Source organism: Geotrypetes seraphini, chromosome 9 (assembly GCF_902459505.1).
Source record: "Geotrypetes seraphini chromosome 9, aGeoSer1.1, whole genome shotgun sequence".
NCBI lineage: Eukaryota > Metazoa > Chordata > Amphibia > Gymnophiona > Dermophiidae > Geotrypetes > Geotrypetes seraphini.
The window spans coordinates 57022111-57043786 of NC_047092.1; the positions used below are offsets into that span (position 1 = coordinate 57022111).

General features: G+C 40.3%; 1 protein-coding gene across 5 annotated transcripts in view; it reads left to right on the top strand.

The window, feature by feature from the left end:
* Positions 1-21676, top strand: part of DOCK4 (dedicator of cytokinesis 4) — a 650492-nt gene that overhangs the window by 603447 nt on the left and 25369 nt on the right. For all 5 annotated transcript variants that reach the window (XM_033958349.1, XM_033958350.1, XM_033958353.1 and 2 more), the window contains one exon: positions 9536-9608. In XM_033958349.1, the coding sequence (XP_033814240.1) occupies positions 9536-9608 (73 nt within the window). The remainder of the gene's footprint in view (positions 1-9535; positions 9609-21676) is intronic.

Here is a 21676-nt window from a genome sequence, read left to right on the forward strand (position 1 = left end):
GCGGTTTTTCGACATTCGCGGTCCGGCTTTGCCCCTATCCCCCGCGAATCCGGAGGGAGAAGTGTATTAGAAGTTGGTTATTATCGTTATCAGAAAGTTTGAGGAATGACTGTTTTAAACTGATGCAGGTAGCAAGATACCCAGCATTCTTTCCAAACTGTGTTTTCTAAGTTACAGTATGGCTAGCAGTTTACTTTCTCTTCTTACAACCTTAGGGGTGGATTACTCATGCCGCTTTCCCAAGCATAAACTGAATTGTAGCACTGCATGGATAGTAATCAAGAACTTTTCATTTCATTAATCATTATAGTTTCCAAACGTTAATTTTAAGCTTTTACAGTAACATCATATTTTTGTTAATACTTTATAATTCTCGGAAGAAAGAAAACAAAACAGAAGATCATTGAGACATGGGTAAATAAAAGGCCTGGGGCTACTAATATTGAGATTCTAAGCATCCTCTTTCTCCTTGAATCTAAGGACTCCTTTTCCTAAGCTGCGCTAGCAGTTTTAGTGCGTGCTGCATTGCCACATGCGCTAGACGCTAACGCCACTATTGAGCTGGCACACGTTAGTAAAAGGAGCCCCAAATTGCTTGGTCAAGATCCATTCATTATACTTAAATAATGTAGATGAACAATTTGGTCACTTCTTTATGGGCCTTTTTATAAAAAATTTCCTCAGTGCTCTTTTTCATTTAGCATACTATGAAAAATCTACAGTATGGAATCTTTATCCTTTTTTAAGAGAGCAGCACAGCAAAACAGAGCTGTTAACCCTATAGTTTATTGAATCTAAAACATTCTAATAGAGCAGAGTTGTGAACATAATGCATAAGATGATCATGGTTTTTTTTTTTACCTCTGAAAACCTTTGGTGACCATATTAGACATAACAAAACCCCGTAGGAATAAAGGGTAAAGTGAATGGGACTTGATATACCACTTTTTCTGTGTGGTTACACAATCAAAGTAGTTTACATATTTTAGACAGGGCAATGGGCAATGAAGTGTTAAGTGACTTGCCCAGAGTCACAAGGAACTGCAGTGGGAATCAAATTCACAACCTCAGAAGCATAGAGGCAGCTGCTGTGACTATTAGACCATTCCTCCAAGCTTTTGGAACATATTGTAAAGCCATGACCTCACAAGATCTGCGGCAGAGCTGTTGCTGAGATTCTGTGCATACTGTTACTTCTGCTGCACTATGTTCTGTAGTAATATCAACTGAATTACAGCATGGTGTTAACACTTGTCACTTTTAGAAACTGCTTCTAAAAAGGATATTGTCCATCACTTAGTATAATAAATACAAGACAAGATACGATTTTTGCAGTTACAACACCCTGAATATGGAATTCCCTACCATCATTTATTAAAGAAGAAAAATCATTGAGTAAATTTAAAGGACTGTTAAAGTGCTGGTTGTACAAGGATGCTTTTGAGACCTAATTATCGGAGTCCCTATTGATCCCATTTGATGCTTAAACTCATTAATCCTGTCTTAGGCTCTGAGAATTTTGAAAAAAAAAATAATAATTCTTAATTTTCTACTTTTTCTACTATACTTTTAAAACTTTCTTACCCTCCATTTGTATTTTCCTTGTATGTATCCTTTACTATACTTATTGTAGTTCTCCCTACTTCCCTTATGTATTGATATGTCAGGTCCGTTTGTGTTGGTTTTAGTTAATAATTAAGACCCTGTTTTTAATTGTATATCGCTTTGAATTAATGATATTGCGATACATCAAAATTTTAATAAAACTTGAAACTTGATATCGTACTTAACAAACTCATATGAATGTGTTCACATAACAATAACCTTACTGGGTCAGAACAGTGGTCCATTTATTTATTTATTTAAAAACTGGAGTCACATATAAAAAGCAATGAACAAAGAACAATACAAACCACTCTTCAAAATAATATCAAAACATATAAAATAGGACCTACAAGTTCTTCACTCTAACGTATTTGATAACATTTTACGAAAATGCCCAGACAACGCTAGGAAAGACAGATCAAGTTCAAGTTTATTAGTATTTGATGAATCGCTAAATCAGTCTGCAAAGCGATGTACAAAAATATAAAAAAAGGTAAAAATACAAAAGGACAAACCCAATGACAAAGACATTTTTAAAGACAAGATAAACTTGAATTGGGAGGAAAGGGGGAAAAGTTACAATTCTTTTTAGAGGAAAAACAATAATGGAAAAAAACAAAAGGGAACGGGGTAGTTAAAAGTCAGTAAATAATTAAACGAGTCTAAAATTTAAATGCTAAAGCGTCTTTAAAAAGATGAGATTTTAAAGATTTTTTAAAAGAGGAGAGATCTTTTTCATTTTTAACATATTGGGGTAATGAGTTCCACCATTGGGGGCCCATTACAGAGAACATGTCGGATCTTCTTGTGCCTATTATTTTCAGAGAGGGTATAGTTAAGAGATTTTGGGAGGATGATCTAAGTGGACGTATAGTGTTGTGGGGTATCTACAAACAGCTTGGTTTTCAACATCTTCTTAAAGCTGAAGTGATCTGCACATAATCTTAGTTGCTCAGTAAGTTTATTCCAGTATGACATTCCAGCAATGGAAAACATTTGAAGTTGAGTTGCCACATATTTTACATTGTCAGCTGTCAGTGCTACCAGTTTCATTTTCCCCTCTGAATGCAATGCTCTTGGAGCCCAGTGCCCCATCTTCACAGTGGCCAATCCAGGTCACAAATATCTAGCAATAACCCAAATAGTAGGAACATTCCATGCTTCTGATCCAGGGCAAGCAGTGCTTCCCCCATGTCTGTCTCAAAAGCAGACTTTTCCTCCAGAAACTTGTCCAAACCCTTTTTTTAAAACCAGCTACGTTAACGCTCTTGCCACATCCCTTGGCAACATGTTCCAGAGCTTTACTATTCTCTGAGTGAACAAATATTTCCTTCTATTACTTTTAAAAGTATCTGCCTGTAACTTCATTGAATGCCCCCTAGTTTTGTTTTTTTAAATTTTATTTATTTATCAAAATTTTCAATTTTTACAAGCATATATCTTGACAATGAAAATAGAGTTAGAAATTAAAAGAAATTATAATAAGAATCAATACCAACCAAAATTAGCATTTAGTAACTATTAAACCTCATTATTAGAAAACTCGGGCAAGATGCTGAAAAGACAGGAAATAATTCAAAAATACTATCAAGAAAGACTAGATTACAATAAGCGGATCTGTTAAGCCTCTTAAATTCCAACTTAATTCGCATTTGAAGGGGTAGAGATAGCTATTGGGGCTGGAGGTTTCCTTGCTTCCAAGAAATTTTTCAGGTGTTCAGAATTAAAGATGTCTCCTCCATTTTAACAATGCATTTGCATGGGAACTGCAGGAAAAAAGTCCCTTTGCAGTCCAATACCAGAGGTTTAAGTGCCAAAAAGGCCTTTCTCCTCTGTTGAGTGGACCTACAAAGGTCAGGAAATATCAAAACTGAGTTATTCATAAATTTTTCATCTTTAAATCTGAAATACATTCAAAATATCCAATTCCTATCATATTCTAATGCAAACGTAGCAATTAGGGTTGCTGTATTTGAAATAGATTCAGAGCTCTCCAGTAAGCCAGTAATATCTAATTTTGCAACAAAGGTAATTTTTTCAGTGGGCTGCCTAAGGAAATATGCTTTTGTTATTGGGAGCATAGATTCAGCAGGGATTTTCAAGCCCTCATTGAAATATTTCTTTAACATCTCGATTGATTATAAGATAGAAGATTGTGGAAAATTCAAAAACCTTAAATTCAGACGTCTTTCATAATTTTCCAGTCTTTCCATTCTCTGGTGAATATTCAAATTATCCTTTACCAAAGTTGTTTGAACTTTCTTAACCCCTTCTATAGTTTCACCAAATTCCTTTACTTGGGAGTCCACCTTTACTGTAAAATCCCCAATTTGTTTAGTATAAGTTTGTACCACCTCTGGGAGTTGGAAAATCTTATCTAAGCGTTCAGTCAATTTTTCCTCCATAACCGTAACAGCCTCCCATACCTCCTCCAAAGTTATTTTCTCTGGTCTTTTCTTCAATTTGGTGGAGCTCTTAATCCCAGCATCTGCAGTGTTGGCTGCTGTGTAGTCAGACCTCGGGAGCAATCCCCCCGACCATCCTCCTACTGCTCTTCCACAGATTTCCCCAGCTGGTTGTGCCACCTCTTGGGAAAGAGAAGAAGGAAACGATGTCCCAGGAACGAAGCTTCCGTCGGCAACCTCTCCGGTATCCGCGGGGCTTCCCATTGACTTCTCAGCTTCACTTCCAGGTTGAAGTGGAGTCTCGCAGTCCTCGGGGCTCAGCGTGGCTTCTGCCGTGTTGCGGGCGAAATCTCCTGTCTGCTGCTCACCTCCTCCCCGTGGACTTTCAGGCTTAACCAGTAAAAGAAAGCTCTCCAGTGTCTGTTGTATCGACACCGGGGAGGGAGCCGGTTCGACTGGGAACAAACGCAGCTTCCCTTTCCTGTTCACCATGTTATTCTTCGGCGGTGTCCAACGCTAGTCAGAGCGTCCTCTCACTGAACCGCCTTCGCCGCCATCTTGCCCCTTTGCTTTTTTGCTTTTTTTGACGAAACACTTGCCCCCTAGTTTTTGTAATTTTTAATGGAGTACAAAATATCGATCCACTTGTACCAGTTCTACAACACTCAGGATTTCAGTTATATCTCCCCTCGTTTATCTCGTTTCCAAGTTGAAGAGCCCTAACCTCTTTAGTCTTTTCTCATATGAGAAGAGTTCATCCCCTTTATCATTTTGGTCGCTCTTCTTTGAACCTTTTCTAATTCCGCTATATCATTTTTTAAATAAGGTGGTCAGAATTTAATGTAATACTCAAGATGAGGTTGCACCATAGAATGATACAGAGGCATTATAACATTCTTAGTCTTGTTTACCATCCCTTTTCTAATACTTGTAATTCCTAGCACTTGTTTGCTTTTTTGGCCATCACCACACATTGGACAGATTGTTTCAGCGTATTGTCTACAACAGGGGTCTCAAAGTCCCTCCTTGAGGGCCGCAATCCAGTCGGGTTTTCAGGATTTCCCCAATGAATATGCATGAGATCTATGTGCATGCACTGCTTTCAATGCATATTCATTGGGGAAATCCTGAAAACCCGACTGGATTGCGGCCCTCAAGGAGGGACTTTGAGGTCCCTGGTCTACAATGACACCTAGATCTTTTTCTTGGGTCTGACCCCCAGCATCTGATAACTAGGATTTGGGTTATTCTTCCCAATGTATACAGAACTTAAAGAAGATGTTGAGCTGCTGCAGGGGAAGCTTTAGCTTTGTAGAACTATTGCCTTACCAGTGGTATTTTTCTTCCTTAGCATCTCTTCTGTTTACAAGTCACTTGTGATTATTGTGAGTTAAGCTGAATTGGAAGGCAGATTAATTTATAATGGATTTTATGATTCATTGACAATGCCATTTACTAACAGTATACATTAACACTAGTAATGTGCATTATTTGCTGCAAAGCCCATTGCATAAAAAAGTCCATGCAGGAAAATAACACACAGAATGCATTATCTATTAGTAAATGATGTCCACTGTAGGAGGTAGGTTTTCTTTTGGACAGATTTTAAGTGTTTGTGCTATGGGGTAGGGAGAGCCTTCTCCTGGTGCACAAGGCAGGTTTATTTGGGGGAAAATGATCTTTAGTGTATGGACCAGGGGACTAAGTCAACTTCTTGGAGTTGGCGTAGTAGATTATATCACTTAATGTTGATAGAGAAATTTAGAGCTAAGAAGTCTCTTAAACAGAAAAAATATTTTTGTCAGTCTGGGACCCTCATATCCAAAGCCTCTCTCCCAGAGCACAGAGTTTAGTACTTAATACTAGTTGATAACGGGGTGGGTTAGGATCAGGAGGAGCAAAGAAAGGGTAAAGAAAAAAATGTTTTTGTTGGTTTTATGGATGCTAAGATTTACATTCAACCTACCTGTTCTGTAAGATTGGAGGAGATATCAGATCCAAGTCTCCCAATGGTTAATGGCTTTTCTTCTTTTTTATAATAAGACATCACTGGCAGGTGGGAGAGGTTCTGTTAGAAAGAGAAGGGTATTTATTGAGGGGCTTCTTTGGTCCAGGTTAGTTATATTTTGTATGCTGTTTCTGGCTCACCTAGAGATATTTATAAATGTATATAACTTATCCCCCTCCCCTTTTACCAAACCACGAAAGCAGGTTTTAGCGCAGGCCAGTGCACTGAATGCTCTGCGCTGCTCCTGACGCTCATAGGAACTCTATGAGTGTCGGGAGCAGCACAGAGCATTCAGCGTGCTGGCATGTGCTAAAATACACTTTTGCAGTTTAGTAAAAGGGGGATAATGTAGAGTTGGGGAAGGGACGTAAGGATGGGGATAGAAATTGTAAAATATTGAACAACTCAAGAAATAGCAGATCACATATACTTTTATTAGTTATGCTTAATTAAAAACTGTTTAAATAAACTATCAGTAAATGAAACTTATAGGGCTCCTTTTACGAAGCCGCGTTAGCGGTTTAACCCGCGTAATAGCGCACGCTAATTTGCCGGCCACACTAGCCACTACCGCCTCCTCTTGAGCAGACGGTAGTTTTTCGGTTAGCGCAGGGGTTAGCGCACGCTAAAAATGTGCGTGCGATAAAGCCGCTAACGCGGCTTCGTAAAAGGATCCCATAATGTTGGATAGATCAGAAACTACTCAAGTAACATTAATATATTTTACGGTACCTGGTCTCAGTTGCACAGAATTGAATAATTACCTCCTTACTATTATATGGTCTATCTTATGGTTCTCTAGAACTTATAAGTGCTGAATTGACACTTCAGCCAAACCTAGTTAATCATCTTGGTATAGCAGTTTAAATAGTAAAGCAGTGTTATGGTATCAATGTTTTGGTGATTGGCTAATTTAAAAATTATAAAATGTAGCTGATTAATTTGATGAATCAGAATTTATTGTATTTGATTCAGTTCTAGCTACTCATTTTCTGATATACCAAGTTAAAACAAAAATGTCTGTTAGACTTGGATATCTGTGGGTAATTAGGGGATCAGGTAATATACCAGGTAATTTTTGACAGATCTGTGTACTCGAGAATAATAGATACATCAAGTAGCTTAAAATCTTTGACAATGCATTTGCAAATTCATATGAAAGAGCTACACTGGCATGCTTGGAGGTTTTTCCTAAGATGGACTATTTTCAATGCAACCTAGTTGTATATAATTAACTGCATTCCATTTGTACTTAACTAATTGAATAACTACACATGGAAAGGTAATTTTAAAAAAAGCTTGAACCAGTTTGGTAGTTCAAAAAGATTCCCAGTTCAGTCTCTAAGGCCTTTTGTCTCTTTGTCTACTAGGGATGTAGAAGAGACGGCACTTACAGCCCTGGAGCAGGGCAAGTCATGGTCATCATTCATGGCTAATGCCTAGTAGCTGAATATAAAACAATTTGAAAAATCCTTGAGCATTTGCAAACGAAGACTATAGAAACATGGTTCTGGTTCTGAAACCCAAGGTGCAGGAGCAAACTGCCAGATTGCAAAAAAATCAATGACTTGATTGCTTACTCTTAATATAGGCAACATGGGTCAAAAGGGAAGAAAAGTCAGAAAAATTATCCATAGCAAATCCAAAAATAAACAGTGCTGCAAATGTCATTTTTTTCCAGATTGACTATTTAAATATATTATAAGTTATGACCTTCAACATTTTGTTGTGATTTGAACTATCTGTATGTTTAGGTTACCATAAATGAAAATTAGTTTTAGCTTTATTGACTTCATTAAATTAAATGGAGACTATGTTTAAAGATGCACAAAGATACATGCATATGATCAAATAATGTGCTGTAGTCTTCAATTCCATTATAGATAGTTGTAAATAAAGATTAAATAACTCATCCAATCTACTTAGTTCATTCTAGTTCCACATTTGAATTACTGAATTTATAGAGGGCTATATTCAAAAACCAGTTAGGTCTGACAATTGCCCTCTCTGCAAGCTGAAGTGTACATGTTATTCCTCAATATACATACTTTTAAATGCATTCAACACAGTGCTTCCCGAGGGCATATAGTTTTCCCATTTTCAGAACTATATGTTTCATCTAGAATAGAATAAAACATTCATAGAAAAGCAGATTGCAGAACATAGCAGGTCTTTTTCCCCTAGCTAATTTTTTTGAAGTCTGTAGATTTGAGTTACCTGTGGACTTTTGAAGTGCCCAGTTTGAAAACTGCCCCTATAAATTTGCATATGAAATGGAACACAAGCTCCTGTTCCCCCATCCTATCCTTTATCTGACCTCTCAAACTTTTTACCCACTTCTAGTCTTAGTTTCTCATGCAATACATAGCTAAAAGCAATCATCTTCAGCTCATTCTTAGAAGTCTCATGCATAAACCAATTGTCTGGCCCCTTCTGAGTCCTATTAAGTTTTTTTATATCATATCCACCAATTGCACCTGTAAAGCATTTTCCAGTACACTCACAGTGGCTGAAAACCTTTAATAAGAATACCCATAAAATAAAGCTATTGTCCAAAAATTTCCAGCTTATCTCTTTAACTATGATCCCTCTACGGCTGCAGATCATTCTAGTTATTCCGAAAGGCCAATGCAGTCATGCCAGTTCGGTTTGGAATTGAAGCCACTATGTCATGCATGTTACTCCCGTGCCTTCTTGAATCCTAATGCAGAGTGCTGTTTTGGGTTGAAAACAGTCTGGTTTATATTTTACAGTACTGAAAAGTTGAGTTAATAAATGTAATATTCAAGTTACTAGTTATGATTTTTAAGCTTGTTTTCAGTTGAATGTGAGTTTAAAACATTGCTCAGCATTCTGTCAAGCATAAGAATTGTGCATGTGGTTGCACACAAAAGCCTAGGGAAACAGTCCTCAGATCTACGAGTATTTGAAGTTTGTTCAAGTATGCTATGCTTGAGTTTGAGCAATGCGGTCTAAAACTGGAAAGGCAGTAGAAATGGGTAATTCTATGTTATCACTGTTTTCAGATATTTTTGTGTATGTTGCGTTGTCATTTTATGTCACATTGTCAAAATTCTTGAAAGAATTTCAAGAATTTGAGTCTAAACTCACCTTATTCTACATGACGTTCTAGTTCAGGGGAATACTGTTATTAAATGTAGGCTGTAGCTTGTCTGACACCTGTTCTTCACATTTTATCTAAATGTTCTGGAGTGATTTCTTCAAACTGACCTCTAAAAATTTTTTTCCATTTCATCCAAATTTTATATTCCTATTCCTAAACTGTTGTGATGACAATCCCCCCCCCCCCTCCTCATTTGTATGTTCCTTAATGTTTTGGCTGACCCCTTTCCTTTCCATAAAATATTTCTCTTCTCTAAATAATTTGTCTTAACAAAGACCAAGAAATGTCACTGATTTTGCTTAAATGAGCACATTGTGTTAAACTGTCTCTGCTGCAAAGTCACTAAACTGCTAACAATGTTGACTTTTAAACTGAACTGTTCTGAATTTCCAGAGGATGATGTTTAATCAAATCGGAGATATTGCCTTACCTCGAAGTGACCCTAATCTGTCTGCTCCTGAAAAAGGTAAATTTTAGTTGCCAAGAAGCACTGAGTAATAACAAAGCATTTTTTGGATTAAAGCTACTTGATAACTTTCTGGTGCCACTTAGTTTGCTTTTTATAACTAGTACATGTGGGAGTGAGAGCACTTTGTGAAAGGAATACACAGGCTGGGGTAAATTTTCAAAGCCTTGTGTGGGAAGGCTACAACAAATGCATTCACTTAACAGAATAACAGGCTTCTCAATGGTATTTGCCAGATGCTGTCTTGGAAATTTAGCAGGTGCCAGATTGAAATGACTTTTCAGCATGTAGTTCTAGACATCTTTTTGGTTTGCTTAAAAAAGAAAAATAAAAAAAATGTCATCCATTCAGTACTTTGTGAGTGCAACATGTAGGATACAGTCATGTTATACAACCAGATAACATTTTGATTATGAAATTGCTTTAAACATGTGGAGGGGCATAATCGAAAGGAATGTCTAAATCTGTTTTCTAAGTCGCAAGTTGTCCAAAGTAAAAAATAGCCTAGGACACATTTTCGAAAAATACATCCACAATTTTTTTTGTTTCAAAAATCATCTAACTATACGTCCTACCAATCTGATCATCCAAGTCCCTAAATCGTCCATCTTTATACCACATTTTCGTCCAACTTTTCGTCCAAGTCAAAAACGCCTAGAAGAAGGGAGGGGTCTGCAAAGTGATGGACTGAACACCCAGACATGGCACCTAAATAATGAAGTACCTTACAGGGCACTGCTGTGAACTTCACAAAAAGGGTGCCATGTCTTCTCCTCACTACAGTTCCCTTATAGGTCTTGGTGAGTCCCCCAAACCACCTCCAGAATCCCCTAGACTCACTTATCTACCACCCCAATAGCCCTTATGAGTGCAGGAGCCACTTATATGCCAGTACAAAAGGGTTTGGGGGTGTATAGGGAAGTGCACATGTTTCAATATCAATGCAGTGATTACAGGGGCTTATGGGCATGGGTCCTTCTCTCCATGGGTTCCTAACCCACCCCCAAGATGACTTAAGCCGCCTCTGTGCAGGTCGACTAGGCTTTCCTATGCCAAGCTGCCAGTTGATGATGATCTGGAGGCTGAATTTTAAAGGAGTAATTACGATTTTTATGGGGTTGGGGAGTCATTGATCACTGGGGTAGTGTTTGGGGGTCTGTAGTTTGTGTCTGCAGTGCTTATCTGGTGACTTTAGGTGGGTTTTTGGGACTTAGACCATGTTTTAAATTGTCTAAGTCACAACGTCCAAGTTCCGTCTTTGCTGTGCTGTATAACTTTCGGTTGTACATGCAGTATGACTAAGTCTAAACCGGCCCACGTCCCGCCCAAATCCTGCCCTCGACACTCCTCCTGAAACACCCCGTTTAGCTATGGTCGTTCAGCGGCACTGTGAAGGCCTAGGTCGCTTTTAAATACGTCCCAAACCCGGTTTTATTATCAGCACTTGGACGTTTTTGGCTTCACTAGGCATCCTAATATTTTGTGCTGGTATATTAGGTCAGGGTTTTCCTAGCCTAATTTACTGGCACCTTACACAGACACCTAGCGACGTCTGAGTCATACCATGCCTATTCTCCACCCCTTAACCCTGCCCACTTATGAGGCAGATGCTTCAATTTAGGCATTGGTAGGTGCTGCTCCAAGTTCCAAATGGAACTCTTAAATGGTTTTTTTAATGACGTGGTCAATTACCACAGCAATTAAACTCATCCAATTTTGAGTTCTGCGCAGACCTCTATCATATCACCCCTGATCCATCTCTTCTCCAATCTAAAGAGCCCTAGCCACTTTAGCCTTTCCTGCAAAACAAATTTAAAGTTAATTTTATGGTCAGACTAAGAATACTATGCACTAAGCTTTGGTAAATATACAAGACTAGCACAGATGACCTTTCAGCTTTAACACACATATATGTTAAAAGTGCCCATTAATTATATACGTGGAGGGGCATAATCAAAACAAACATCTAAGTTCGTTTTGGGCCTAAGTTGCCCAAAGTCGGACATGGGAAAAGGTCCATTTTCAAAAAATACGTCCAACATATTTTTTTTCCAAAACTCGTCTAACTGTACATCCAGCCGTCTGATCATCCAGACTGCTAAGTCGTCCATCTTTATATCCCATTTTCATCCAAGTCAAAAACACCCTGAAATAGATCTTTTGGACATCATTTTGGTCAGCAAAATGATGGACTGGGCACCCAAACATTGCACCAGAGTAGTGAGGTACCTTATAGAGCACTGCTGTGACCTTCACAAAAAGGGCGCATACACATACACATCTCACCACAACAACCTTATAGGTCATGGTGAGCCCCCACAAAACACCCCCCAGAACTGACTAGACCCACCTGTCTACCACCCCAATAGCCCTTATGGCTGCAGATCCCACTTATATGGCAGTACAAAAGGGTTTTGGGAGGTGCACATGTTTCACCATGAATGCAGTGATTACAGTGGCTTATAGGCCTGGGTCCTCCTCTCCATGGTTCACTAACCCACCTCCAAGACCACTTAAGCCACCTCTGTGCAGCTCTACTAGGCTTTCCTATGCCAGGCTGCCAGGTGCTGATGTTCTGGAGGCAGATATATAAAATTGTTATTACGATTTTTATGGGGCTGGGGGGGGGTCAGTGATCACTGGAGCAGTGTGTGGGGGCCTGTACTTTGCCCTACAGCAGTTATCTGGTCACTTTGGATACCTTCTTGTGACTTAGATCTGGCTTTAGATGGCCTAAGTCACAACGTCCGAGTTCCATCTAGACAGTGTTATAAAACTTTCGGTTATACATGCAGTACGACTAAGTCTAGGACAGCCCACATCCCGCCCAAATCCCACCCTCACCACTCCTGCTAAAATGCCCCTTTTAGCTTTGGGCGTACTGCAGCACTGTGAAGGCCTAAGTCATTTTTAGATACGTCTAAAACCCAGTTCGATTATTGGCACTTGGACGACTTGTCTCACTGAGCGTCTAAGTGCTGATTTAGGCCGGTTTTTAGATGTATTACCATTTTGATTATGAGCCTGATAGTACATAATGTAAATGTCTGTGCTTATACATTATTTCATGCTAAGAACTAATAGGGAATTTTAGTGTACATATGCTATGCCTGCATGCTATATTTTATATAGGCATGAATAAACATGTCTGCTTACGTGCTTTGTTCTGGGCTGTAAGTTGAAAAGACTTTTCTCCTTCCTCCTTCTCTACTATACCTTAATCTTGCACCCTGTCACTCTCTTTGTACCCTCTCCAGTGGCATAGCCACAGATGGTCTCAAGTAGACTTAGGACCAAGCAGTGGCACAGTAAGCTGAAGACTCCTGGCATCTCTTCCTTCAGGAGATCGGGATGTCACATAACTGCACTCCCCTAACCCCCACACCTGGTACCTTTAAATCCTTTAGTTCTTCACCAGCAGTGAGCAGCAACGCATTCCCCTTGCTCGCACTGTCCCAAGCCTTCCCTCTGATGCAACTTCCTCTTTGCAGGACCAGGAAGCTGCATCAAAAGGAAGGCTCAAAGCTGACGCAAAAAGAGAAATGAGTTGTTGGTCACTGCCAGTTAAGACCTAAATGATTTAAAAATACTGGTTTGGTGGGAGAATCAGGGGAGTGGATTTAAGTGGCCCCCACCCCCATTGCTTGGGGGAGGGAGAGATGCCAGGCATGGGCAGGGTTGTCCCACCCACTTTGGGTTCAGGCCCATCCAGAATTGGGTGTCTGGCTGTGCCCTGGCCTTCTGCATACCTTTACTTACTAACTTTCTTGACGTAGCCTCTCTTTTTTTCCCCACACAAACTAGAGTTTGTCTTCAATTTTGCCTTGTAATGTTTTCCTTTTAGCTTGGGACTTCTATACCAGATGCAATTAGTAATTAACACACACCTTACAGATGTAAATAAAAGGGATGAGGAAACCTGGCAACCACCTGGGCTACCAAGTTAAGAAGGGGTTATCATGCTGTCCTTTTGAACCATTTTACTCATATGTATCTGTAAACATACAAGTCTAAGAAGGAAGGGAAAAACTGAAAGCAACCTTTTCCAGAGTCCATTGGTGAATAATGGTGAATATGAGCATTTCAGTATTTAGCTATGACAGTTATTTTATTTAATCTGTATTAAACTTTCAAAACAGTTTCTAACATCATAGCAGACTTAAAAATATCTGACACAGGAAAGAGGAATAATGATACAAATACAAAGATCAAAGAAAAAGAAGCAAGAATATTTAAGAGAAATTCTACTTAAAAATATAAGAAAAAACAAGCTATCATTTCCTTATGGCATACATAATGTGGAGAAAAGGATAAGATATAAAATATTAGACAAGAAAAAAAGAGTCCTGCCAAATTACATTAATACGCAAAGCATATTAATGTAATTTAGTTATGTCAGCCATGATAAATGGTTAGTAGTATATAGCATGACCTTTAGAACTTGTGATTAAGGTATGCATGTGTTCATGAACTAGCCCCTATGATATGTTTGACAATTATTTTTGTTCACTAGAGGCTAATGTTTGAACTCACACAAAATAGTGAATATTTTATGCTGTAATGTAGACTCAAATTGCTTTTTTGGCATGAAAGGTATTTTTTCATGTACTCGTAATAATGACAAAGTTATCTGGATAAATGTTCTGCAGAATACACTCAGAAAAAGTCATCCTGATAACTTGAGGCCTGCTATTTGTATGGCCTGATTTATAAGGGCAACTATTATGTCCCGCACCTATCAAGTACGTTTCAATTACAACCTCTCTAATACTTGGAGTAATCCGTCTGGCGTTCCGCAGGGGTCACCATTATCCCCATTGCTTTTCAATGTTTACATGTCATCATTAGGTGCACAATTGACCCAGCGGGGGATAAAATTATTTAGTTACACAGATGACTTTACAATCATTATCCCATTCGCTACTTCTCTCTCTGAAGCTACCCCTATGGGAACAGAAGTACTAAACTTGATGGAACAATGGATGACTGAATTTAGACTGAAGCTTAACTCAGAAAAAACAAAATTCTTTGTAGTCTCGCCACACCCACTTGACACTAAAGTATCATCAATAAACTCAGTTACCCTATTCAACCTACAATGAAGGTTTTGGGGGTAATACTGGACCAGGGCCTAACCATGAAAGACCAAGTGGACTCTTTGGTTAGAAAGGATATTTTTTTTACTCTCTGGAAGCTTCGGTTCATTAGAGCAGTGTTCTTCAACCTTTTTACACCTATTGACCGGCAGAAATAAAAGAATTATTTTGTGGACCCGCAAACTACTAAGACTGAAATTTTAAAAAACCATTTCCGCTTGGTCCCCGCAAACCATCTGATCCCATCCGCACAAGCCTCAGTTATGATTTTATATTGAACGTATTATATTAAAGTATAAAAAGAAACAATATTCTGTACAATTGTCATATTATAAATACAAATATACAGAGCAAGGACCAACAAAATCCCTTATATCCCCTTTACTATCAAGAAAACTGAACAAGCCAAATTATTACAGAATGCTACACAGAAATATCATGCTAACAGAATACTGCAGTCACACATGACAGGAATAATGTTAGGGGAATGCCCCTTGGTCAGAGAGAGCCCTAAGCCAGCTGGAAGCTAAAGAAGCACTACTTGGGCTTTGCAGTCCCTAGTTATGTCTCTAGCAGGATATATAGTTCAAATCTGATATATTCTAATGACAAAATAGAAATAAAATTATTTTTTCTATCTTTATTGTCTGCCCATTTTGTTCATGTTTATCCCAGTTTCTGATTTCTTCTGTCTTTTCTTAATTTTCTTTCCAAGATCTTCAGTCTATCTTTCACTTCTGTCCCTTCCTGTCTTTTACCTATTACTCCAATATCCAGAGCCTCCTTTTTCTTCTTACTGCATCCACCCTGTGTCCAACATCTCTCACCTGTTTTCCTACTCAGTCAAGTCTGCTTTTTTTCCTTCACCCTACAACCTCCAAGTCCAACATCTGCCCCCTCTCTTCTGCCTCCCCTTTGTTTCTGGTTTTTCCCTCTCTCTATCTTCCTTCTGCTAACATTTTGAGTCCTACCACCTTTGATCCAGTTCTTTCTGTCTCTCTCACTCTCTTTGTCTTCCCCCTCCCCAGGGCCTGGCATCTCTCTCTCCTCGGTTCAGGGTGTTTCTCCTCTCTACCCCCTCTAGTCCAGCATCTGCCCTGTCTTCCCCCTCCCTTTTGGTTCAAGTCTGCTTTCCCACCACTGTGCCTCAAGGTCCTTTTCTGTCCCCTCCCCCAGTGTCCAGATCTAGCATCTCAATGAGTTTTCCATTTGGTGGCATTTGACTGATTTGCTTAGCATATTGGGGGGGGCGCTATACTCACAATCATATTAGTTTCTCTTTTAGACCAATAAATGCAAAAGGGTTAATTACTTGCCCCAATCCCGTTTCACAATGTATCAGGAAGAATTGTGCTTTTTTGTCAAATCCAGTTAAATGGTTTGAAGATGAACATTCCCTGCATTTTTCCTACTTTTATAGGCTCTGGGATTCACAACTGTTAACGCAGAGGCTAATTGTGCCCTCCAGAATGCTGAATCCTAATGATATTGCTGAAAACTTGAAAATCTGTTTTGCTGGGCTTTTTCTGTTTATAGTAAACCTGCCTTCGATCTTGCCTTTGATGTAACTTTGATGTTGCAGCCTGCTGCCCACCAAGGCCCTCACAACGGGCATGGCCTTACCTCCGCTGCTTCCGCTCCCCTACTCCTTCACCTGATGATGCATAGCATTGATGTTGCAGCCTGCCGCCACCAGGGCCCTCACAACAGGCGGGGCCTTACCTCCGCTGCTTCCCTGCCCATACTCCTTCATCGTGAGCAGGGAGGGGTTATTTGCATAGCGTTCCAGGCCGCACGCCAACCCTCTTCCCCGCCCCTACTTCACCGTGAGCAGGGAGGGGTAATTTGTATAGCGTTCAAGGCCGCGCACCACAAATGCTATGCAAATTACCCCTACCTGCTTAAGGTGAAGGAGTAGGAGCGGGGAAGAGGGTTGGCGTATAGCCTGGAACGCTATGCAAACTACCCCTCCCTGCTCATGGTGAAGGAGTAGAGGCAGGGAAGAGGACCGGCGTGCAGCTTCAATGCTGGTTGTGGGATGATCAGGGTGATCTGTGGATGCAAGATGACAGCCGGGCGCTCCCCTAAATTAGCCGGACGGAGCACCAGGCTAAAACATGCTAGGGAGAACACTGCGGCCCTGTGCGGACTGGCAGGAATTTTCTGCGGACCGACACCAGTCCGCGGACTGGCGGTTGAAGAACACTGCATTAGAGCATATTTTGATGCTTCATCATTCAGAATTCTGGTACAATCCCTTATGCTGAGCCATCTTGATTACTGTAATATTGCCCATCTGGCAATTTCCCAGAAGAATATGCAGAGATTACAACTGGTGCAAAATGCGGCGGTCAGGCTGATTTTGGGGTTGAAGAAGTACGATCACGTAACCCCTTTATACCGACTCCTGCACTGGTTGCCGATGGAAGCACGTGTGAAGTTTAAGTTTGGTTGTTTTTGCTTCAAGGTACTATTTGGTTTAGCCCCTGAATATATAACTGACCTTTTCTCTTTCTCAACCAATAGACACAAGAGAAGCTCACACCTGAAGTTTGTCTCACCACCGGTTAGAGGATGTAAATTTAAAAAACATCATCAACATCTTTTCTCTTATCAAGCAGAATCATGGCAAAAAGATCTGGAACAATTACTTAAACATGCTAATAACTATGGGGAATTTAGGAAACACCTAAAAACATATCTGTTCATGAAGTACTTAGGTAGCTGATCTGCACAATCTCTCCCACAACAACTGATCTCTAGAACTGTTAGTCACTAATCTCTAACTTTGTTAGTTCTACTCAATTCGTAGCATTTTTAATCATTGTAAACCACATAGAACTTCACGGTCTTGCGATATATAAACTGCTATTATTATTATTGTTGGCTTTTACAAGGGGTGTTCAAGAATTTATCTACCTCAGTAGGAAAGAAAAAAGTTTGAAAATAAAATTTTGTTTTATTTTTTAATATAGTCTCCTGATAATTCCAAATACTTCATCCATATTTCCTGCAATGACTTTAACCCCTTTGAAAAGAATTCTTCTGCTTGACCTTCAAACCAAGACATCACAGCTTCCTTGATGTCTTCATCACTTGAAAACTGCTGTCCACAGAGAGATTTCTTCAAAACTCTGAATACGACATAATTTGAGGAAGCCAGGTCAGGACTGTAGGGTGGATGCTTCAGCTGCTGAAACCCATTTTCTCGGATGGCAGCCTGTGATTGTCATGAAGAAGCAGCACATCTGCTGTGAGATTTCCTCATCTTTTCTCCTTGATTGACTCCCACAAGGAGATCATTGTGTTGGTGTAACTCTTCCCGGTTATGGTTATCTTTTGTGGCTTGAACTCCAGAAGTAAAACTCCTTCATCATCCCAAAAGACAGTTGTCATGACTTTGCCTTCAGCTTTTTCTGTCTAGAAATTTCTGGGGTGGACGATGACTTGTGCTTCCACTGTATTGACTCCATTTTGGACTCAGGATCTGTGTGGTAGACCCAAGTATCATCTCTAGTCACTAAACAATGAAAAAAATTCACTTGGTCTTCATGGATCATCTCCAAGTTCTCCTGATAGCACTAGAGCCTCATGGCCTTCTGACATGGCATCGGCATTCTTGGAACCCATCTTGCACTAACCTTGGACATGCCCAACTTTTCATGAATTATTTTCCAAACTGTACTTGCTGAGATGCCCATTTCTTCAGCTATTCGGGAAATCTTAATTTGTCTGTCTGACAAAATTAAATCCTCAACTTTCTTGTACATTTCTGTGGAAATTGCTTCCACAGGCCTTCCAGTGTGAAGGTCATTTTCAATGGACTCTCTACCCCACTTAAACTGCTTGCTTCAAAATTTTACTTTGTAGGATAATGGAGCAGACTCACCATAAACTGCAGCCATGCATTCATGGATCTCCTTTGGCTTTTTCCCTTCTTTTGTGAGAGATGTTATCACTGAACGATATCTTATTTGATTTGGACGAGGACTCTCCTGATATCCTGTCTCTTGGAATGTTAGACTCACATTGAGCTGCAGCTATACAAAATGTACAGACTTATAGCAACATGCTTGCTACTTTCTTTCATACTCAGGTAGATAAATTATTGAACACCCCTCATACAAGCCACAGTAGAGGTTTCTACCATGTGCCATCGAGGTAAATGCTTTGATGCTCATAGAATTCCTATGAGTGTTGGAGCATTTACCTCACTGTCCTGCAGTAGAAACCTCTACCACAGCATTATAAAAGGGAACCTGTATTTGGAAAAAAAATGGCCTAAATACCAACCCCCTAATTTTATATATGGTACTTTGAGTTGCACATGCCCAATTTGCACATATCACTTAATTGAATAATGAGCCAATTAGCACAGCACCAAAAAGGGGGCGTGGAAATAGGCAGGTCCTGGGCAGTTCAAGGGCATTTTTCAAATTTATATGCATAATTAGAGAATAAAGGACATTCACACTTAAGTTAGGCTTGAAGATCGTTGATCCTGGATTTAAGAATTATTCTATAAACCAGTGGTTCCCAACCCTGTCCTGGAGGACCACCAGGCCAGTCGGGTTTTCTGGCTAGCCCTAATAAATATGCATATGAGAGATTTGCATATAATGGAAGTGACAGGCATGCAAATCTGCTCCGTGTATATTCATTAGGGCTAGCCTAAAAACCCGATTGGCCTGGTGGTCCTCCAGGACAGGGTTGGGAATCACTGCTATAAACCACTCCTAACTTTAGAATACTGCTCAGTGGGGAGGAGGGGTCTGTGTTGATTTTGTAGGCACTATGAAGCTCATAATTAAAAAACTAAAATGTATAAAAATCTAATTTGGCACTTGGACGTCCTAATCACCAGAATGTCCAAGTGCCGATATAGAAACATAGAAGATGACGGCAGATAAGGGCCATAGCCCATCAGGTCTGCCCACTCTACTGACCCACCCCCAAGTCTACTATCCTAGTGATCCCACTCCTGTTGACAGGTTCCCTTGGCTTAACCCTCTAAGGAATCCCACATGGGCATCCCATTTGCTCTTAAATTCTTGCACGCTGTTTGCCTCGATCACCTGCACCGGGAGCTCGTTCCAAGGATCAACCACTCTCTCGGTGAAGAAATATTTCCTAATGTCGCCATGAAATTTCCCGCCCCTGAGTTTGAGCAGATGCCCTCTTGTGGCTGAGGGTCCTTTGAGAAAGAGAATCTCTTCTTCCATCTCGATACGGCCGGTAATATACTTAAACATCTCGATCATGTCTCCTCTCTCCCTAAGTTCCTCGAGAGAGTACAGCCGCAAATTTTTCAGCCTTTCCTCGTACGATAGATCCTTGAGCCCCGAGACCATCTTGGTGGCCATCCGTTGCACCGACTCTACTCTAAGCACATCTTTTCCACATGATCAGAAGTTTTCATGTCTGCGCTGATGATCACTCCCAAGTCTCATTCTGTTGAAGTTCTAGCTAAGGTCTCACCATTCAAGGTGTAAGTTCTACACGGATTTCTGCTGCCGAGGTGCAGGATATTGCATTTCTTAGCATTGAAGCCCAGCTGCCAGGTCGAGGACCAAAGCTCCAACAAATGTAGGTCCTGTGTCATACTATCGGGTGAATTGCCGTCTCTCACTATATTGCATAGTTTGGCATCGTCAGCGAATAACATTATCTTACCTTGAAGCCCCTGAATTAGGTCCCCTATGAATATGTTGAAAAGGAGCGGGCCCAAGACTGAGCCCTGCAGTACGCCACTGGTCACCTCCGATGTTTTAGAGAGGGTACCGTTAACTACCACCCGCTGAAGTCTGCCACTCAGCCAGTCATTGACCCATGTATGTAGTTAGTGTTTCTCCCAGCCCCATTGATTTCATCTTGCTCAACAGCCTGCGATGCGGGACACTATCGAAAGCTTTGCTGAAGTCTAGGTATACGACGTCCACGGATTCTCCCAAGTCTAGCTGTTTTGTTACCCAGTCAAAGAAGCTGATAATCAAAACCCTTTTGCTGGATGTCTAGTGAAATGTTTCTCTTGCTGTGCACCCAGAGTTCCAGGGGGCATGTGAGAGGCATGTTCTGGGAATGTTATGGGTGGGCTTTGGGTGTGCTTAACTTGGACGTCTTGTGGCTATAATTGAACCTTTTCCAAAACATCCTGGACGGAACTTAGATGTTCAGAGCTAGACCTGTTTTAGAAGCATCTAAGTTCCACAAAGGGAACTAAACTTACCAGATGACCACTGGATACATTAAGGTATGACCTCCCGCACTCCCCCAATGCTCACTAACCCCCTCCCACCCCCAAAAAATCTGAATGAAAGAGTACATACCTGTCCCTAGAACAGCAGTTCTTGGTATGGGAAAGCCTAGTAGAGCATCACATGGATGGGCTAGTGAACCATAGAGAGGAGGACCCAGGCCCATAAGCCACTGTAACCACCACATTTATGGTGGAAAGTGTGAGCCCACCAAAATCCTACTATACTGCCATAGAAGTGCCATCTGTAGCCATGACAGCTGTTGGGGTGGTAGAAAGGTAAGTCTAGTAGGTTTTGGAAAGCTCAGCATAAATTATAAGGGGTATATGGTAAGATGTGCTTCTAGCACTCTCTGTGTAAAGTTCAGAGCAGTGTTCTCTAAGGTGTCCCTCTGCTCTGTTGGTATGTCTATGTGGACAGTCTGTCATATTGAAGACCAATCCCATGTCCAAATGGTCTGGATTTTTTGATGTTTTGAACTTGCACATTTCCTTGGTCGAAAATGAGGTATAGAGTTAGGCATCCTAAGGGTTGGACATTCTGTCAACCTAGACATCCAAGTTGATGATTTTCAAAAATATATATATTTTTGGAAGTTTAGTGGTTCAGCTTTCGAAAATGGCTGTTTCTGTGCTTCTGAATTTGGATGTTTAACAGGAAATGTCCAAATTGGACTTAAACTACCAAAGTTTGACAGTTAATATAGAAGGGCAACCTT